General features: G+C 43.6%; 2 protein-coding genes across 7 annotated transcripts in view; one reads left to right on the plus strand and one right to left on the minus strand.

Annotated features, from left to right (window-relative positions):
- RIMS3 (regulating synaptic membrane exocytosis 3) overlaps nucleotides 1-18,244 on the plus strand; it is a 62,487-nt gene extending 44,243 nt beyond the window's left edge. For 3 of the 4 annotated variants that reach the window (XM_028738989.2, XM_028738991.2, XM_028738988.2), the window contains exons 3-7: nucleotides 3,427-3,568; nucleotides 4,636-4,748; nucleotides 7,767-7,868; nucleotides 8,701-8,840; nucleotides 10,533-18,244. In XM_028738989.2, coding sequence (XP_028594822.2) covers nucleotides 3,427-3,568; nucleotides 4,636-4,748; nucleotides 7,767-7,868; nucleotides 8,701-8,840; nucleotides 10,533-10,745 — 710 coding nt within the window. In that variant the 3' untranslated portion in view covers nucleotides 10,746-18,244. Of the gene's footprint in view, nucleotides 1-3,426; nucleotides 3,569-4,635; nucleotides 4,749-7,766; nucleotides 7,869-8,700; nucleotides 8,867-10,532 lie in introns of all 4 variants that reach the window. The other variant, XM_028738992.2, reaches the window with a different exon arrangement.
- A 1,549-nt stretch (nucleotides 18,245-19,793) lies between these two features.
- SMAP2 (small ArfGAP2) overlaps nucleotides 19,794-21,885 on the minus strand; it is a 28,886-nt gene continuing 26,794 nt past the window's right edge. For all 3 annotated transcript variants that reach the window (XM_028738986.2, XM_028738984.2, XM_077931928.1), the window contains one exon: nucleotides 19,794-20,870. In XM_028738986.2, the coding sequence (XP_028594819.2) occupies nucleotides 20,745-20,870 (126 nt within the window). In that variant the 3' untranslated portion in view covers nucleotides 19,794-20,744. The remainder of the gene's footprint in view (nucleotides 20,871-21,885) is intronic.

Genomic DNA, 21,885 nt, shown 5'->3' on the forward strand with positions numbered 1-21,885 from the left:
TATATTTGCACCCCAAAAAAGGACATGTTCGGGTTTTGCCGTACGTATGGCAACCCTAACAAATGAATCATTCAGGCAAATGAGAAGCATCATCATCATCATGTTCAAGGACATTCTAGCCAGCCAAAAACACTCAAGGAAGGCCAGTGCTGTAAGCAGGGCCAGTGAAGTGTGTGGCCTGGGGAGGGAAATGAGAGTTAGTTAGGGAGGATTAAAGGGTTGCATTTGGCCCCCAGGCTTCAGGTTCCCCACTCCTGATCTAGACCAAATTGCTATCTCTGCTAGGTAGGATTGAATAGAATTTTAGTCAAAAACATATGGAAGACACCAGGGTGGAGAAGGTTAGGTGCCGCCTTGCCACCAAGGATCTAGAGGAGGGAGACGTATTTTCAGTAAGATGGTCTCACCTTCCTCTTTGTTTGGCTCCGAGACACACAGAAGTGCCTGAGTTTAGAGCTGGAAGGGTTTAAAAATAGCTCTTTTATTTTGGATTCTCCAGAGGCCTGGCAGGAGGCTTGTCCGCGTGAGGCTTCATTGCGCAATCTGTGACAGCCTCAACGAGTTGCTCTTGAGCCCCCAAATATTGTGAGTGGTGCTGGTTGCTCAGTGAGGAGGAGGCTGCTAATGAGTGGAAAGAAGTGCAATCTCTCGCACAGAGGCAAGCCTTTTCGATAGGGCTGGGCAAGTTTTCTTAGGCTCAGTTCTGAATTGAGTCACATAAAATGAGCTGATTTGGGATTTCTTTGGACTGATCTTGAATAGCTTGGGTCTGTTCTGGAGACTAGGACGCGGGTGGCGCTGTGGGTTAAACCACAGAGTGTAGGACTTGCCGATCAGAAGGTCGGCAGTTCGAATCCCCGCGACGGGGTGAGCTCCCATTTCTCAGTCCCTGCTCCTGCCAACCTAGCAGTTCGAAAGCACGTCAAAGTGCAAGTAGATAAATAGGTACCGCTCCGGCAGGAAGGTAAACAGTGTTTCCATACACTGCTCTGGTTCACCAGAAGCGGCTTAGTCATGCTGGCCACATGACCTGAAAGCCGGCTCCCTCGGCCAATAAAGTGAGATGAGCGCCACAACCCCAGAGTTGTCCGCAACTGGACCTAATGGTTAGGGGTCCCTTTACCCTTTATTCTGGAGACTCCCAAGTTTTGTCACATTCCTGATGATATCGTTGCAGACATGACCAGCTCTGGAGACCTTTTCTCCTCCACCACCCAAATCTATGGCTATATCTGTGTGGCACAGCACACGCTTTGCTCGCAGAAAGTCCTGGGCTCAGTCCCCAGCATCCCTAGGGTGGGCTGAGAAAAATGCTTTCTGAAACCCTGGAGAGCCACTGACACTCAGCATAGACAACACCAAGCAAGATGGCGTATTGGTCTTGCTTAGTATAAGGCTTTAGGTTCCTTTGCAAGCCCTCTCTTTCCATTGTCCCTGTTTCTCAGAAATGATATGGGGTGCTGCTCTGGCAGTGGCACCACTGTGGGTACAAAGGGCTCCTGGATCCTGTGTAGTCTTTAGTAGCCTTATCCTCCATGAATTTGTTTAATACTTTTATGCAATCGTAATACAAGTTGTTGGCCATCACTACATCCTGTGGGAGAGAACTGCACAGTTTAACTATGTGCTGTAAGAAGAAGAAAATGTACCTCTTTGCCTGTCCTGAATCTTCCAATGCTCAGCTTTCTTGCATGGCCCCAGCTGAGTTCTAGCATAATGAGACTGTGCACGGGCAGGATCTTGTTTTTCATTCTGAGCCAGCAAAGAATTTGGAGGACAAATGCAGCTCACTTCATCATACATCCAAGCATTTTGAGCTTGCTCCAGAGGGCAATGTTAAGTATTTCATCACTGAAAGATCAACTGAGCACATTAAAGGCCTTTTGAACATTTTTTTTTAAATAAAAAATATTGGTTGTGAATAATTTATCAAAGGGCCAGGGACTGGCAATGCAGGGATCAGAAATCTGTTGTAGGGAGTGCGCAGTGTGAATCTGCTTTGCTCTCATCTGCTTTCAAGTATTCGCAAGCAATGCCACCCTTGATTCTCCCCTTCCAGAGCCTGGGGGTCTGCAAGGCAGGGACTGTTTCTAAGTGGTTAATCTTGTCCGCTCTACTGTCCCTATCTGAGGGAAAGGTCAGTTGTAAAGGGCAGGTAAACAGCATAGCTGAAGCACAAAGCGGAGTCTTGCTTTGGTGAGCCATCAGGAGGGGAAATTCACTCTCTTGTAACTCTCTGAGAATTACAGCTTGGCCACAGGGGATGGGGGTGGGGGACACACTAATGGAGACAGATTTGCTCCCCCAGGTTAATTGCTGTGGATTCTGAGGTTGGTTAGGCATCTGATTTCAGTTGTAGTTGTGCAGTAGAGTTATCAACTTTTTTGTTTTAACTTAGGACATAGTGCCACATTTTGGAAATTCTCCCCAGACGTCAATTCTGCCTTTGAAATCCTGATAATGTCCGGACATATGGCAGCCCTGTTTTAACTACAGCCCACCCTTGTACATTTAGCAGTAGATGAATTGGAGGTGTTTCTATCCCCGTTCTGAAAAGCATCACTTGCTAACACCTAAAGCACAAGCACAGAGCAGGTGCTCCTCTCTCCCCACTATGGTGGTGCAGAACATGAACTGCGAACCAGGAAATCCCTGAATATTAACCTCAGCAATGAATTCACTTGCTAGCCTTAGGCATGATATTGTCCCACACTTGTGTAACTAGCCTCTGACCCACCAAGATGAAGGCAGCCCACTGGGGGATCAACATTTTTGCTCCCTCCTTGGGACACCACAGACCATGGAGTTGTGAGCGAGTTGTGCTGGTGGGCTGTGTATAACTTGGTGGTCACCGATTCTGCAAACCTGGCCCATTTTCTCAGCCTTAGTTTACCATGCCTTAGTCTGCAACGTGGGATGGGGGATATGATCATGCTAAAATATAAACAGATTGTCAAAATCTGTATATAAACTGACAGGTGATGGAAAAGGAAATGTCTAACTTAGTGTGTTAGACATTCTGTTACAGTATGCAAAGCTATACTATAACACATATTCATTTTATACCAGTTTAGTGGTTACCCCCAGATAATTCTGGGAGTTGTCATTTGATGAGAATTCTTTGTTGTTTAGCTTCCCCCACCAGACTTTCCCTGTCTGGGGGGTGGGGGGTGGGTGTTAATAAGCATTAACTAAGTTTAAGTCTGTATTGGATGTTAATAATGTTGTAATTTTCAAATGGAGAGGCGGGGTATAAATGTTTAATTAATAAATAACATTGTGGCGTAGATGCATGCAAAGAGCAATCCTCAATAACTTGATGGACCTTAAGGTGTCTTGAAACCAATAATAACTCAACCATGGGCACTTTTTAAGTCTCTGAAGTCTACTGCCCCCCCCCCAAGTATAATGATTTCTTTCTTTCAGATGGTGGGCCAAAAAAGCTTCGTAGTAACATCCGCAGGAGTACAGAGACTGGCATTGCTGTGGAGATGAGGAACAGGGTCACCCGGCAAGGCAGTCGGGAGTCAACTGATGGAAGCACCAATAGTAACAGCTCCGATGGCACGTAAGGCCCAGTGGCAGTGAAGGCCACTTTTCTATATAGGGCAGATGCCCCACGTCTTTTTGTAAATGGCTTTCAGGTTTTACAATCAAGCGGTATATAAATTTTATGAAATAAAATAAACATAAATAAACATAAGCACAGGAGAGACAGATTACACAGTCGGTCCCCAGTGGCTTGGTTTTTTCTTATAGTGATCTGCTGTTAGTGGCTCATAAATGGGAAAAAGGCACAAGAGGAACAGGAAGCATGCTGCCCTGGCGCTTCCTGTTCCCCCACTCCTCTGCATTATCAAAAACACATTCCTCAACAGAAGCTTCTGCAAGAAAAGTGAATGAATCATGAGGTAGTTGGCCTTTCTTTTCCCGCTTTGCTTCACCATCACGTCTGAAACCACCCTGCGGCACGAGGAAGAAATGAATGAAGGGGCAAATGAAGAAGGGAATCACATGCCTTACCCTGCCAGGCTTTATCTGAAGGCAGGGGGTGCATTTCTTCTGAGGGAGATATGAACATACTCTGTCCTCACCCAGGAGACCCCTTTGTTCCTCATGGAAAAGATGTGCATTTTCCAGACCTAGTGTTAAAGGTTGACATGGTTGAGGGCCCATATCCATTGACCAGAGGCCTCTTAGCCAGCTCCTCCTCTTTCCCATCACAACCTGCTTGTTCGCCCAACTCCCAGGCAGGATGAGCAGGTAAAGAACCATGGTGGGGAGATGGAAGCAGAATTGCTGCCACGGCCTGCTTGGCTCTGTCTGTCAACCAGTCAGGTGATAGCACTGATGAGGCAGGGGAGCAGTAGCTGCTGGCAACAGAGGTAGTGAGGGGAGTAAGTCTGCTGAGGGAGGGGGTCCCACTGATGGCATCTTGCCCAAGGGTCTGCCAAAACCTGGGGCTGGCACTGCATCTTTTCCATTAGACAAAGGGATGCAGGGATAATAGTGAATCTTGTTTCTGCATCTTCTCTCTTTTCACCTCTCAAATGTCCAGTGTAGCACCTGCTCACTGTATTTCCACACTGCCATTTCTCTCCCCTCATTCCCTAACTCTGTTGTCCTTTCCTTCAGGTTTATTTTCCCCACAACTAGGCTGGGAGCTGAAAGCCAGTTCAGCGACTTCCTAGATGGGCTGGGGCCAGCACAAATCGTAGGACGGCAGACACTTGCTACTCCGCCAATGGGTGAGCGAACCAGTTCTAGGCACTCAGTGCTACAAGGTCACCTGTACACCTACCTCCTTTGGATTCTGTGCAGTTAACACGCTATCAGAGTCATCTTTCATTGAGCAGGCATGGCACAGGGGCAGATTCCTGCCGAGCACTTCTCAGACTGACCAGAATGGTGCTGTTCCTCTGGCCCATTGTTGAGTTTTGATGTGGGAATCACAGGTTCAAATCCTCACAGAGCTCTGAAGCTCTCCAGATAGCTTAAACAGGGGTGGCAAATGCTTGGCCTGTCTGATGTTGCTGGTCTCCAGCTCCCACCAGCAACATGGCTGACGGGGATGCTAGGAGTTGTAGTCCAGCAACAACTGGAGGGTCACAAGTCCCCACCTCTGCTTTAAGTGATTCTTATTAGAAACAATCAAAGAAGGCCAGGAAAGTGTGCCAAAAAAGAGCCACAAATCCCCTTTTCATCGTTGTTAAGAGGGGATCTGTGATCACCTTGTGTTGATAACCTTGCTATTATGAGGTATAACAAAATGCTCTATAAATACACCTGTTGTTTTGCAATTGAGGTGTGAACCTTGAATCTTTTCACTCCGGTACTTAATTTTGAAAATTAAGGTTTTCTGGGAGATTCAACCATCCCTGCTTGAAAGCCTGCCTTTAAAAATTCCTCTCGTCTTTTTATATGAGACTAGGATGTGGTTGTTAAGCAGTGAGGAAAAGTCTATCTGCACATGTTCAGAGGTACTTCTACATCCTTTTTTCTCATGTTCCAAGCCTGAGCTCTGGCACAGAACAAGGACCGCTTCCCCCATTACTGTTCTGTTCAAGATCCTGTTCTCACTTCCTATCAGCTCCATGCGCCACTGTTACAAAAATTCCTTTGAGCATTCTGTTCAAGATAAAGCAACTGTGAAAATGCACTGTTGGCACAACAGTATTTTTCTTAAAAGGAGGGCTCATTTTGTTTTTCTGTTTCTTGTGCTGCTTTTATCTTTTTTATTTTCTTTCTGTGCTGCTTTATTTTATTTTATTTCAATTTGCCTTTTCAGCCTGAAAACCGTGCCCTCTAGTGGTAAGATATGAGATAACTGATGGCTCATTCTACAAATAAGACATATCATAAAGGAGTCGTCTATCCTTTTGCACTCCTTGCAATGGAGAACCCAATTTCTTTTTTGCCCTCTGCTGGTTAAAAACAGGAATGATGGGCATAGACAACTATCCTAGGGCTTTATTCACATGAACAGGCAAGACAATTTTGCTTTGTGCTGTTCACACATTATATGTGGGATAAGCAAGGCTTTTTTCAGCCGGAACTGGCTGGAACTCAGTTCCAGCACCTGTCAGGTGGGTGCCATTGCTGTTATAAGAGAAGAAGGGAGGTGTTCATGGTGAGTTCTGGCACCTCTTTTTCTAGAGAAATAGCACTGGGTGCAGTGGTACCTCTGGTTACATACTTAATTTGTTCCGGAGGTCCGTTCTTAACCTGAAACTGTTCTTAACCTGAAGCACCACTTTAGCAAATGGGGCCTCCTGCTGCTGCCGTGCCGCCGGAGTATGATTTCTGTTTGCATCCTGAAGCAAAGTTCTTAACCTGAGGTACTAATTCTGGGTTAGCGGAGTCTGTAACCTGAAGCGTATGTAACCTGAAGCGTATGTAACCCGAGGTACCACTGTATAAATGTGCACAAGGAGCAGCAGGCTGTGCTTTTAGCTCCACCCTTGATGTCACATTTGGTTTCCCCACCCCCCTGCTTGTGATTAAGGGCTCTGTGTAATCAGAATACCAGCACAATCAGATGTCCTGATGTGAAGAGCCCCCACTCATTAGCAGTTGCTCATACACTGAACTTCCTCCTTGCAGAACTGAGGCCCACATGTGGTGGATGGGACAGGGAGATTCAATGTCAGGGCAGCGTTTAATGCACGGCCCTGCTTTCTACACATGTATTCCCTGTACACAAGTCATGTGTGAATAGGGCTACAGTCTCAGCATAAGGGCAGGACAAGACCATGCAGTTCTGTGGATACAGCACTGAATTGTCCTCTTTGGTGCTTTCTGAAGAGGATCATAGCTCAGTTGTAGAGCATCTGCTTTACATGCAGAAGGTCCCAGGTTCAGTTCCTATCGTCTGCAGGTAGGACAATGGGAGACCCTGGACAGCCTCTTCCATTCAATGTAAAACAGTGGCAAGGAACCTATGGCCCACTAGATGCTGTTGGATTACAAGTCCCATCATCCCTGATCAGTGGCCATGCTGGCTAGGAGGTGGATGGGAGCCCAGCAACCTCTGGAGAGCAACAGCTTCCCCATCAGTGCTGTAAGCAATTCCTGAACTCAAGGAACCAAGGAACTAAGTCAGTAGACGCCAGATTATTAGGTTCCTAAGCTGTCCAGCCTGTTCAAAAGCATCCTGCCAAGGGAGTGCATCCTCGTAAACCCTTTTGGTAAACCCTTTGCACTGATGGGGAAAATGTTTTCATCTGGTGAACCCTGTTTCCATTTTATATTGTTTTGTTTCAATATTGTTGTTTTATTATAGGATTCTGATGTGTCCGGATTTTTGAACCCCCCCTTTAGCAGTGTTGGCTGGTATTCATTGGGACTGGTAGGGCAGAAGGCGGGCGGACGGGGGGCAACCGTAGCTGGAGCCAGAGCCAATGACAGGGAAAGCCAGCTAATTCTGGTTTTGTTCCCATCCTCCTGCCTGATGAGTTCTAAAAAGGCAAAACTGAGATGGAGGAGGAGGAAGCGGACAGCCAGGGCCAGCCCCTGGGCTGGTTTTGAGTAAGAGGCATGCAGGGTAGGAGCAGGCTGAGGTTGGTGGGACAGTGCCCCATTTGCCTTTAGAGACCACCCTCCGCTGCCCTTTACATAATCTGTATCCAATCCATGGTGTCACAGTGTTCCAAATGTGGATATGCTACAGAAATGTCAAGGTGGCATAAAGCAAGTTGCAGAGATGATACATGACCGGCACAGGACTGTGAATATGTTCCCATGCTGACTTCTCTGACTTCTTCTAGGTGATGTCCACATTGGAATGATTGACAGGAATGGACAGCTGGAGGTAGAAGTAATAGAGGCCCGGGGACTCAGTCCAAAGCTAGGATCCAAGTCCGTTCCCGGTGAGTAGCCACATCAGAGAAGGCCGTATGGATAGAAAATATCACGTATGACAACTGGCATGGAGCAATTGGATGTGGTTTGGGAAAAACAGATTAGTGGACTAAATTTGGTCCATGCACCAGAGGTATCCCATGGAGGAGTTAATTGAGTTGTTTCTAGTTGTTTACTTGTTTCAGAGTGCTAAACTTAGTCATTATACATCCTCCTGCCTCCTTTAGAAGTAGAAAGAATATGTAAAATGGGGTTCATGTTTGTAGAGAGGCAACTGGGAATTAATATATTCAGGTCTTCCTTTTGAGGAAAAAGTACAGGGAAAACTGGGTCTTTTTCAGTAACTCCTTCCTCACTTAGTTTTTCCTTCCAAGAGTTTTACCATCATTTGTCTCACTAAGATACCCAATTCCCTCTAACATGTTTTTTTAACTCTGAACACACAGATTATTATTATAAATAGTCTGACTTAGTAAGAGTGCTAATAAATGCTTAACATTTAATTAATTCATGAGATGTTTTCATAAAGTGCTATTTGATTATACCTGTGTTGCCTAAATATTGGCAAGTCCTTTTTAATCCTGCCCCAGCTTCTACCTTTTTCTTTACCAGAAGGCAACATTTTATCTGAGTTTCCCTGCCACAGGATAATTTTGTTTAACCATAAGGGCAAATGAAAATGCCTTAATGTAAGAATAAAGTCTCCCCTCAAGCCCTATCCCCCAAATCCCCTAGAGACCTCAAAAGTGTTTCATCTGCTAGACGGCCTCAAAAACTAGCCCCGAGACATAGCTGCCATTATAACAGGCCATTCATGTTTCTCTCTCTCTGCCAATGCAGCCACCTACATCAAGGTGTATCTGCTAGAAAATGGCGCTTGCTTGGCCAAGAAGAAAACAAAGACTGCCAAAAAGACCTGTGACCCGCTCTACCAGCAGGCCCTACTCTTCGACGAGGGCCCTCAGGGAAAAGTGCTACAGGTGATTGCTTTCCTCCTCTTTAAAGGGTAAGAGGATCACTACCACAGCTCATCTTCCCTCGGACAGAATATGTCCTGGTGGTACATGAGGGAAAGAATATTCTAGAAGCTTTCTAGGAGGGCAACCCACTGGGGCAAAATGAAAGTTTCTGCTGAGGTAAAATGCCCTGATTATGGGGAGGGGCTTGGTAGGCCTGTGTGGGCATGTGGGAAGCAATAAAAAAGCCAGGGTGGTGTAGTGGGTAGAATATTGGACTAGGACCTGGGAGACAAGGGTTCAAATCCCCACGCAGCCATGAAGCTCACTGGGGCCAGACCTTGGGATAGTCACTGCTTCACAGGGGGGTTGTGGGGATTAAATGAGGAGCGGGGAGAAGTGTGTATGCTAAAACCGCAAGACAAAGGATTTGCTTTGGCCCAAAGCCTATGTGTTTATGGTTACATTTTTATACTTCATAGTTGGCATAGTAATGTTAACCACAAAGGTCAAAAAGTTTCACATATATTCCCTATTTTGGAACACAGGGATTTAATTGTTTATTTATGTATAGAATTTACAAGTTTACCGTTTGATGGGAACATCTTCAGGGTTGGCTAGCAGCTTACAAAAATCAGTACAAAAAAATTAGAAAATATAGTTGGTACGCATGTCTAATATACTCTCAGTGCATGTCTGCTCATAAATAGGGATTTTTCTCATTTTACCAAATTCAGTAGTAGTAGTAGTAGTAGTAGTAGTAGTAATACTCTGCCCATCTGACTGGGTTGCCCAGCCACTCTGGGTGGCTCCCAGCAGAATACTAAAAACCCATTTCTGCAGGAGTGTGTAATTCATATATTTTTGTGTGCCATTTTCACTAATAAGTGCATTTTATGCATGCTTCCTTTAATATGCACATTTTATTGGTCACAAAATCTGGAGAAGTGCTAATTTCAAAGGACAGTTATGTTTTGATTTGCATATTATTTCAGGAACTGCAGATTAGGTAGTAACCTAACCAAATGTCTCCCTAGTCAGTTCCACTGAACTCATTGGGACTTACTCCCAGGTAAGTCAGTATAGGATTGCACAGCTTAAACTGCTTTTGCTGCAATCCCTCTTCACGCTTGCCTAGGAATAAATCCCACTGAATGGTGTGACTCACTTCAGAGTGAAGGTGGATAGGACTGTCCTGTGGATTACATTGTCACTCAGCGGCTGTATTGCACCTCACAGTAAACCACGGCGAATGGTTTATCACAATGCACAGATCACTCCCACTTTGCTCCGCTAGGGAGAAGGAGCAAAAAACCGCAGTCCTTGGCTTAGTATTACATCTGAACCAGGGTTCAAACAAGCCATGATCTGAAGCTAATGTTTGTTCTTGGCTTACCAATCATGGGTTGATTGGAGCGAAACAAACCACAATTCCTGGTTCAAATGCAATGCTTTTGGGGAAGATCTTCATGTTATCTGTGAAGCACTAATCATGGTTTAGGATGGTGTGCGAATACATCCGATGTGTAGAACTAGGGAGTTGGCTAGAAACATAGGGTATCCTAAGGATTAATCATGTGGTCTGAAAAAGCAGAAGGTGGACAGATTCCTTCCCAACTTCTCTAGGTGGCATATCTGGTAGGCATCCCCCTTACTTTTTACTCCCCATAGCAAAGTTCTGCTGGCAGTTCAAGTCCTCCTTCTCTTTCATTGTAGGTGATTGTTTGGGGAGATTATGGGCGCATGGACCATAAGTGCTTCATGGGAATGGCCCAGATCGTTCTAGAAGAGCTGGACCTGTCCAGTGTGGTGACCGGTTGGTACAAGCTCTTTCCCACCTCCTCGCTGGCGGACTCCACCATCGGACCCCTTACGCGACGTCTCTCCCAGTCCTCTCTAGAGAGTTCAATAAGTCCGTCTTGCCCTTAAGGATGGACTGGGAGGAAAGAAGGAAAGCAAAGGAGGAGACACCCTGATCTGCCACAAATTTGGTAGCATGGTTTGTAAATATCCCATGTCTTTCCCTCCCATCACCCTTCCTTCTACTTCTTCACAGAGGGAAGACTGCTACCAACGATTTTAGGCGTTCCCTCACTCACCCTGCAGGTATGCGATTATAGGAAGAGATAATTCCAGAATGTGGTGGGGGAGGAATTAAAAGGAGATGGGGGTGGGAGGAAAGGAACATGTGATAAAAGGCAAGTCATGTGACTGGCTCCCCATTTTCAAGACTGTTGCATCACTTTCAAACAAATTGCCTTTGAAAAGGAGTCACCCATTTCTCACATCTCTAATGCATTTTGGGGGACACATCTCCAACCTGACTCAGTTAATCCCATTGCAAGTAGCATGTTAATTGAATATGTTTCTTTCCTGCTCCATATTGTTTCATTTCCATATCTCTGAAGGAGAAAGTAGAGCTTTTCTCATTTTTGTTTAGAAAAAAAGAAAGACTGACTGAAATCAAGCACTATTCAGCTTTTTAAAAAGGAATGTAGCATCTTCAGACATTATGTAGCCTGCCATGTGCTCACAAATCTCTCTGCAATATATGGGTAGACAGTTTTGCTCCTGAATTTCTGGGTGCAAGCCTTGGAAATGTTGAGCAAGCAATCAGAGTTTTGTTTGTCTTGCATATAAATGGTGGGAAGACAGGTGATTCTGCCAAAGTTGTGAAGTGGGGGGGGGGAGCTATAAATGGTGCATTTGACATGACTGTTAAGTTTAAAGCATATTAAGGTTCCTGTTTTTGCTTTCTCATCTTATGAACAATTTAATTTGTTTCTCCTACTCCAACCAAGGCATTAGCCTTTGGGCATAATCCAATCTCTCATCCAAGCCCCACTGGAATTGTGGGGCTTGTGCAAGAGCCCAATAGCACTGCATTGCTTCAGCTGAGAGATGCACACAAGATAATGCCAGAGATTGGTGTCCTTTGCAGTTTCATCTTTGCATGGTCTTTGCCTTTGCATCTGGGTCCAGTTTGCAACCCAAGAGGCAGGATGTCAAACCGCTGGCATTCAAATAGAAGGTGAAGCTTTCACTGGACAAGGTAGAATATGCCTCTTTGAAACCCTATTGGTGGGCATATCTGAATAGCACATTGTGGTTTTCTCATAAGGGTGAATGTGGTTCTGTCAATCTACTGTTTTGAATTTAAAACGTTCTGGCTGCAATCATACATGCACTTACTAGGGAGTAAGTCCCCAGTGAATTCCCAGTGGGGTTTTACACCTGTGTAAACCTGCATAGGACTGGGTTATTAGTTGTGTATTCATGTGTTTTTAAGTAGCAATCTGGCACCCAAAGCAAGGGCCAGTTCCTGTAGCAAAACTGAGAATTACAGCTTTTAATGAAGGTGCCTACTAAAATTTGATGAAATTACTCAGGGGAGATACTACTGGAAATCATTATTTCTTCTTCATTATTCCTATGTTTTTTAAGTTTCACACTGACCGTAGTGTAGGAGATCTAAAACAGAAGGATCCCTTGTCACTGCAGAAGCAAACAAGAAGTTTTGGGACAATTTCTGCTTGCCAGGTAGCTTTGGATGTTTCATATTCAATCCAACAGTGCTCAAATTGAGATTTTAAAAGAAATTATTATTAGTGGTAAGGAGCACATTTCACCAAGAAATTTCATAATATAATGCACAAGATAAGATATGGGTTCTTCTGTTGCTCTAGCCAAGCATGAAACAACCAAGTTCTTAAGAAGAGTTAGATTCAGAGAGATAAGAAAACAGCAAAGAATCATTTCCACCATTGAAATGAAGTGGATGGCAACCTTTTGCTGATGATGACCTGAAGGGATCCTGTCTCTGCCCTCACAAGGCACAAAGATCTGCACAGTAACCCTCTTTCAGCAACTTTAAACCTTTCTGATCTTTTGGATTTGTAATTTATGTGCTTTCATGTTTAAAGGCATCAGATTTACAATTTCAGCAAACCTGCAGCCTTCAGAGAGTTGATGAAATTCCATTGGTCTGGGTGTTCTCCTTGGCCATTTCAGGCCTTTGTTCCAGTATTTTGTCCATTGTGGCTCCCCTCGCCCCCCCACCCCACCCCCAGAATAAGCAATATGTTGGTTTGCACCCAAGGTGCTCGTTCTCTGGTTAATGTTAGAATGTCTTCAGCGGGGGTGAGGAACTGATGCTCACTGATGTGTTAGTCAAGTCATCTGTATTGATTGCTTTTTGCTATCCTCCTGCTGTACCTGCAGGTGTGGGCACTGCAGAAGATATAGCAAAGCATGAACTACTTTAAGTTATTTTGTCCATCAGCATTTATGACAACCAATGCATCCAACTTTGCTCTTGCAGAAAAGTGAACAGATCTGTTTGGAGGTGGAAAAAACGACTAAATCACCACTTAGGTCATGACATGAAAGTTATTCAATTGGCTGTCCAAGCCACCTACTTTCTTGTGCCAATAGTAGAACTGTGCAACCAAATAGACCTATTTCTTGAAACCAAAAGAGGGCCATAACGAGATTTGCCGCCAAAGGCATCACTGAGCCCACTGTTTGTTTGTGAGCAAAGTAGGAAAGACCATTGAGATAGTGGACTAGTTGACTAGTTCCGCAAGTTACACCAGCTGGAAGAATATTCATGAAGCACCTAATGCCTCTGGGCCAGAATAGGAAGGAACTCTCTTGTAATACATGGCTTAAGTTTTCATAATGGCACTCATGCTCTGGAAAAACAAGAATAAGAGAGCATCACTTCTAAACACATCTCACCAGATATTTCTTCAGATGAAACTGGAACATTGTTGCCAGGCTGAAAGCACCAGGCAGCAGACAGAAAGCGGGTCAACGATTCTCCATTCCTCTTGCATCCACATGGTGAAGTCATGACAAATCAGTTTCCAAGATGGACACAGTATTCTTGAGCCAGTGCTGATAGGCATGAAAAACCTGACCTGCTTCACATTGCAGCCAGCCACACATTAGTGCAATCATTGGACTGCTATGCTGTACATTAACTCAACCCACAATTACTGCACCAAACATCAAGGCTGGTCTCTGTGGGAGATGTTTCAAGAAGGGTATGAAGACAAGTCACAGGTGCAAACTGGGGCATAGAACCACTCAGTCCACATGTCAGCATATGGGCTAAGGCTTTATCAGTTGGCCCATAACAAACTGTGGTGGTGGAATATCTTCTTTGCTTTTCTTACCATGAAGAACCCCAACCCACATTTGTTCAGCAATGTGTGAATTAAGATTAGCTCTATATTTTAATGTCCGCTTCCAAACATAAGTGCACTGGCCGGCATCCAAAGAAAAAAGCAATTAGTTTCATGCATGCGTTCAAAGACCTTAAAAAACACACAACACATTTAAAACTTTTTTCTAATGGCTCATCTTTGTAGGCAAGGGGATGCATCCATGGACAGAAAATATAAAGGTTCAAATGGTATTTGAAAAAAACATTCCAGATTCTCTTGCACTAAACAATTTTCTAGGGGACACACAACCCATTCTGGTGGCAGTAATACTGTAGGAAAGAAAGCTGCTGCAAGCTAAGGGCAATGGGTTCATAGGAGCTCCTTTCATTGGAAACCAAGCTACCAAGAAGCAGCGACTCTGCATTCCCAATCTTATTCCACTAATAAATGGGACTTTGAGCAGTTTCCCCAGCACATCCTGAAGGACAGTTGGGTTGTAGGGTGGAAGTATATCTGATGAATTAATAATTTGGTATTTATTTGCCCCATACATTAATCCAGGTTACAGGAAATGCATGAATGTGGAAGTAAAATTGGGATCTATGGTTAAAACAAAGGCGGAGGGGGGCGACTCATTTGGAATATTTCCTCTGGGAGTGGATATGGTGAACAGCAACAGTCTTGGCCTTGTGCTGTTAATTAATAGCACAAGACTAGCTGCTCCAGTTAACTGCTAGTTATTGGTTGTATACCTCATTATTTTAATTACTAATATGTTGTGACTTGTTTCAAGTGTTTGTCTGTCTGATAAAGGAAACTGTGGGTGTTGAGAAACAGCTGTGAGAAGCCTCCATTAGCACATCTCTTCCCCCATTTGCTTTGCCCGTGAGTAGATACAGATTCAGAGTTTGTCTACTAGTGTGTGTTTATTTATTGCCATCATGTATATTTCACTTTTTAAAAAAGTTTACAAAAAAGGAGTCCACAGAACCACAATAAAATCACAATTGAAAGAGTATCAGATAATTATGAGCACTTCAGCACAAGCTGTATAAAAGGCAGCCACTCGGGTAGCCATTCCCAAGCTGGTGCCCTCCAGATGTTTTGGACGCAGTCAGCACACATGTGCAATAACAATGGTTATTAGAGTTCATATTGAAGTTGCTGTTGAGAAGTAGGTCTTGTAGAAGCCATTTGTCTGTTCCACAACTTCAAAAAAAGTAGTAGTAGTTTTTGGCGTGAAAAAGCAGCCTCAGAACTGTTGAGGAGTGTTGGCAAAGGGGTGATGTGTGTGTTAATTGAGGTTGTTTTCAAGTCACTGGTCTCTGTCCACATTTAGGGGGTGGGTGGGTGGGTGGGTGGGAGGGGAAGAGAGAAAGATGTTTGTCAATTAGACATTCCAAGCACTTGCTGGAATGGAGGACTGTATTTCCGATATTCATAGCAAGGACCTCGAAGCAATGCTTTCCTGATGCCAGAGATGACAGCTTGTTCTCACTGGGCTTGGGTGCAATGGTCTCCCCCAAGACTGTGCACCTGGCTTTGGCCTAGTAGAGAACAGCTCTGGACTGTTAGCACTTTTGATGTTGGTGGCCTTGTTGGGGTTTTTTTCCTTCTTTTTTTAAAAAAGGGCTTATTACCGTACCGTATTTGTTAACTGAATGAAAATCCTTCACCTCCCCATCAGTTTGGTCTTCCCATCCCTTTTAAACAAAGCAACTAGCAAAATAGCACAGGTGATACCCACTGAATTCCCAGAGTGTGACAATGGAAACGGGAGGCAATTCTACCTCTAAATCCTGTTTGGCCTGGAGCTGTTCTGGAACTAGAATCGTGGTAAGGTTTGAGATCTATTCATAAGACAATTTAAAAAACACTCCCAAAATGACCATCTAAATAAAAAGAGACACTGATAAATGCAAACCTGATTTAGAAACTCTTTATATTGCCATTGCTTTAAAATGAGACCTAATGCTTCCCTGAAGGAAAGAGTCCTTGTGAATATGATTCCTTCAGAATCGCTGCCCATGGCAGATGTGGTGCAGGAATTCATATATTTGCAGTTTTATAAAAAAATTCAAAACAGTATACAAGTAATTAAACTTCATACAAAACATACACACACTGTAAAAACCACATTAGCAGCAGAGCTGAGCAGCATCTTAGCTAGGGCTCATCAACCTTTTTCAGCTGTGGGCCAGTCCACTGTCCCTCAGACCATGTGGTGGGCCGGACTATATTTTGGAAAAAAATATGAATGAATTCCTATGCCCCACAAATAACCCAGAGATGCATTTTAAATAAAAGCACACATTCTACTCATGTAAAAACACACAGATTCCTGGAACGTCCATGGGCCGGATTGAGAAGGTGATTGGGTCTCATCCAGCCCCCGGGCCTTAGGTTGCTTACTCCTGATCTTAGCAGATGGCACTTCTAAATGCATAACAGAAAAAGATGTTAATCTGTTTCAAAAGGGATGACAGAGAGGGAGTCAAATAGGCTAAAAGTTCTGGGGCTAAAACAGAAAAAAGCTCTGCTTCATGGAGGCCAACTTGATTTCTATATATTATACTTTCAGCAGTAGACCTTAAATTGGTGTTCATATGGAAACAGATTCCCCATGGGAGAATCTGGACCTAAACCATTTATGGTTCTTTTGGTCAAAAACAGAACCCTGAACTGAGCTGATTAACCAGGGGTGGCTGACATTTGGTGCTCAACATGTGGGACTACAGCTGACTACAGGGCATATTGGCTGGGGCTGAGGGAAGTTGGAGCCCCAACATCTGGAATGGCACAGGTTAGCCCTGCCTAGGTTAACAACCAATGCAGATTCTCTAAGGAGGTGTAATGCGACTGTGGCACGTTGCGTCTGCCAATAGTCAGGCAGCAGCATTCTGCTCTAGCTTAAGTTTTCAGACTTGCTTCAAGGGCAGTAACTGGAAAGCAGGCACATCCGTCACCTCACCCACATTTCCTCTGTCAACAAAGTAGCATGGGCCATGGGACATTTCCATAGAGACAGGGAGATGAGGAACAAAAGATTGACTTAGAAGCCTTACATGACTGAGGAGTGCAGAAGGGGTATGTGTGTGACACAATCACAGCAAAGAATGTTTAATTAAGCAAGGGTGACACGAACAATCACTAGGAGTTAGAATACGGCAGGGAAGCAGGGATCAGTCTATTTCTGGCCTGTGTCAGTTTCACATAACCATTTCCCCCTCTTTTGGCATTAATCTGCAACTTATTTTCAGATCTTTACAAAAATTAATATTTAAATAAGTATTTCATCTAGATATATTTTATCCCAAAATATGAATTTTGGTACATGTTTTGAGCTGATAACTGTATAATAAAATTTGGACCAGGGCGAAAGCCAAAAGATGATTCTATTCCAATCAGTGTACTGTATTTGTCTGGGAGGTGCAAATCTTTTGCTTAAATATATGGACCAAATATAGTTCTCCTTCAAGGAATAGCTATGGTAGTCTTCACCATACAGCACAAAAAAAGGTTTCTAAATCAGGTTTTAAAAATTGTGGTTTTGGGGTGTGTGTTTTTTTAAAGTATGTAGAAAGTCAATATTTTTTAAGTTGAGGTGGAGAACACTTTTGCCCTCCAGATGTGGATGAGCTACAGCTGCCATAATCCTTGGCCATGCTTGTTGATGCTGATGCAACATCTGGAGGGCCAAAGTTTTCCCATCCTTGCTCTAAGTCAACCAATACAACTGCCAACCTGCCTTCAAATATCTCCTATTTGGCTATCATTTTTTTAAAAAATATATATAATGGCCTTTGCATGATAGAGTTACTACAAAGTTTGAATACAAGGGAAAACCCCACACTTGGAGATTAGAGTTCAAAATCTCCTGGTCACACTGAGCACAAGAAGGGATGAGCTTGCGATGGGCAGTGGAAAATTTGATTATTTACGAACCAAGAAACATCACACACACTAACACACAAATGGCAATTTTATACCTGCGCTCTGTAATGTTTTCTATGTGATGTGGTCTTTCCTAAATGTAGAACTCTTGTATTTTTCTGTGGGTTTATATGCAGCAGGACTGACAGCTTTGAGGGTGCACGCTCAATTTTGTATAAACATTCTTGACAAGTTTTTTCTCCTCTTTCCAAAGGAGACAAGATGGATTAAAAAAAAAGTTAATGTCTCTCCATTTGGCTTGTTAAATGCATGTACAGTATTTGGGCAGCAAGTAAAGACAATTAAAGCCAGTTTTGAAAACTGTTTTGACTGCAAACTGTGTTTGGAAAAGTTGCGCCAGTAGTATTTCCAGTTCTTGACTACACGTTTCATGCATCCAGTACATGCACCCATGCAAATAAGCTCCAAAGGTAGGTGTTTGCATAAATTCACACTTGGTTTTAATAGTCTACCTGTGTGTACGCCACACTAAAGATGGAAGTGATTCATTCAACTTCTCCACAATATGATCCCACCTTCATTAATCCTTTCACACTGTTGTCATCAAATGGTTCAATGATCTTGCTTAACGTTTCTTGCATCTGAAACATCTGCTTTAACACACGTTTTTAGCTTTGAAATTGTTTTCCCCCTTGCTGTGTTGTCAACCTGCATGCATTTGTTTTTCTGGAATTTGTGCTCTTTTATCATCTCCATTTAGGCAAGACTTCCACTTCTTTAAGGAAGCCTTCTTGCATTTGATTATTTATCCATCTAAAAAAATTATAAACTGCTTAATGAAAGCACACCTGAGCAGCACAAACAAGACAATATAAAATAATCACAAGGCAGGTATCTAAAATAGTATAAGCAAGGGTGCATGCTTAATGTTAATGGGCAGGAAGTTCAGAGTAATTGATGTTGCCATGATGAAAGAGAGACTCTTGATAGACACAGAATCAATACTGTGTCATTTGTAAAATGTTTAACAGATTTACACTGAGGAATTTTACTTCCCTCCTTTTTAACTAGTCTCATGTTGAAGAAGTTTCTGTTTTGAAATTAGATGTGGCCATGGTGGACTTTCTAGATAATTGTCCACTTACACCTTTTCCTGGGAGGTTTTTCGATGCTTGCTTCACACACCAGATTTCAGGTCCCTCAAAGCTTCTTTTAACTGCACAACTTTTCTTGTGACTCTTTAGTCTTTTGTTTCTGTATGCTCATTGCCCAAGTTCACCCCTCCCTAGTTTGAGGATCTGAAACACTTAACACCATCCCTAAAGGGTGAGTTTTCCCAAACCAGATTCTTCCAAGCAGACAGCTCCCTTCCTAAGAGGTCACTTAAAAACCCATAACATCTCCAAGTGAGTGAAGCCTGTCTCCTTCAACAAGTCCAACATGTCCCAAAATGTTCTCAGTGCTTACCAAATCTATGTCCTTCCTCCCAGCACCAGCCTCATTGTTAATTTGCTTGTCAGACCTTGTCCAGGCAGCGATAATGAAAGCAATGCCTTTGAGGTCCTGGGCTTAACATCCTAAAATTTGGCTGCCAGGACCTTGTAACTATATTTATGGGATTACAACACTCTAGGTGAGCCACCTTGGACTAAAGATAACAGATTTGAATTCATAAGAGCCAGAAGCTCACAGCACCAAGGACACATGCATGAGTTCTACCTAGCAGGCAAAAAAGCATACACAGGATGCTCCATGCAAACAAAAAAACCCCAAAAACCAATGCATGGTTCTGATTAGTTGCTGATTAGCAGAGACAACTGAAATTCACTCAGCATAAATGCTTAATGCATTTGGGTACATGTGTAGAAGTATTAAAATAATTTTAACACAATGAGTTAAGATAGAAACAAGGTTTCACTGCAATATTTTTATTAAGGAATTTACATATACACAAGGTAAAGTAGACAGAAGATGCCTAGCTTTCATTTATGCTTTCTTTCAAAACCACAGATTGGATATTCTTCCTCTGTGTAGTTGCTGAGGAAAGTCAGACCACCCCAGTCCCATAGTTTGTATTCCACCACTAAAACTTTCAGGCTGGCAAGTGTGTGTGTTACACAGGAAAACAAAAAAAGTGCAAAAAAAGTGCAAGGAGAAAACTTGCCAGAGTCTTGGCCCTTTGATCAATTAGGTCATTAAAATGTAAAAGAAAGAAAATATTGGTGGGCAGGCGGGGAGAGGAGAGGTTGTTTAAATAGGTCGCCACCACTGGTGGTTAGAAAGAAGAAGCAGTTGTTTCAAAGTGGCGCCAATTTCACCCCATCTTGTTCACAGTTCCAGAAAAAAAGATTTGTGCTCAGGGGCTTCATGGGAATTCTACCAGCTCCAGGGTAATAAATTTCAAGCTCATGAAAGGTGGAATTAGTTCTGGAAAACTCCATAGTGTGTGTGTGGAAATGGAATGTTCAGTGGAAAAAAGGCAAAAGGATGAAGGCAAGATAACTTTTTTTTTTGGTATGGGGGAGGGGGGAGAAGAGATCGTAAACCTCAGAGAAGGGGCCTGATTTCTGAAATACAGGCCACCTCCCACCTTATGTGCACGCTCACATAGCTTAAAGAGCCAAGATAGTGAAATATCCAGTTCCATCATCAGTTCCATGGATGTGGAGTTGGAAAGCAGCAGAGAAGGTTTCCCTTATTACAGGGAAGGTCCAGCCAAGATCACCAGAATGGAAAGCAAAACCTTAAAATAACCTCAGGGAGCAACTTTTTAATAATGCGGAAAACAAACAAACAAACAAAAACCCCTCAAACAAGAAAACAGAAGCAAAGGAAGAAACAAAAGGTCCAAAATCCTGGTGTATTATTTCCACACCTGGGAACTGAGGGTTTGATTGGTTCCTTGGGCCCCTCCTCTGCCCATAGACTGTCCATATCCCACCATTCCATTTGTGCCATAGAAGTTCATCCCAGCCATCTGCTGCGTCATCTGAATGAGAGAGAAGGCAAGAAATTGGTCAGAAGGCCCATTCTACAATACCAGGGATGAGGAACCAGTGAGCCTCAAGATGCTGTTTGACTACAGCTCCCATCAGCAGTGGCCAGCGTGGCCGATAACCAGGATGATGGGAGTTGGAGCCCAGCAACTTCTAAATTAGCCTTCGTCAACCTGGTACCTTCCAAATGTTTTGGCTGAGAACTCCCATCATCCCTGACGCTTAAGGCATGTTGGCTGAGGCTAATGGGAGTTTCAGTCCAAATCATCTGGAGAGTATCAGGTTGGAGAAGGCCGGTCAGGAGTGCTGCAGAGGATACTCATCCCTGTCCTACACACACCTCTTAAATTTCCTGCTCTGTAAACAGATTTCAGCTGGCTATGACACCTTTGCTGCTCTCATTTTTCTGGACTTGCTAGCATCTAGGTCCAATAACCAGTTGCTAGTGACCATGGTGGTTCTCAGAATGGACTTAATGAGGTTCCACAATTTCTTATCCTTTACAGGGAGGTCATGATTGTTATGAAAAATATCCATTTTCAGAATATGTTGGTGACTAACTCCATGGCTTACTGCTTGGCGTTCTGATGGATTGAACGCCACAGGAGCCTGATGTTCTGTCTCTGGATCCAAACCATCCAAGAAGGCGGCTGCCTCTTTGCTTAAGAGAGGCAGAATGCCTTCTTGCAATGCCCAGCCTTGAGCAAAGGCCAGACATCACATGTGCATGGTAGGGCTGAGCCAAATGAAGCTTCATCAGGCTCAGTCCCACCCCCAACACACAGACAGCAATGTTTTGAGGGGACTGTGAAATAGTTCTTAGCGAGCCTTGTAGCTATAAAAGGAAGCAACCAATGTATTCTAATGTATTTCATTTGCCCTTCACCACATCAGCACATAAGAGATGTGATGTCATCACACACCGTACATGATCCCCAATTGGCTGGGATTATGGGGGTGGGGGGAGGCTACTGAAGCAGCAGAAGAGGGAAAACAAGCAGTAGGTTA

The sequence above is a fragment of the Podarcis muralis genome, chromosome 7 (assembly GCF_964188315.1).
Source record: "Podarcis muralis chromosome 7, rPodMur119.hap1.1, whole genome shotgun sequence".
In the NCBI taxonomy this organism is placed as follows: Eukaryota; Metazoa; Chordata; class Lepidosauria; order Squamata; family Lacertidae; genus Podarcis; species Podarcis muralis.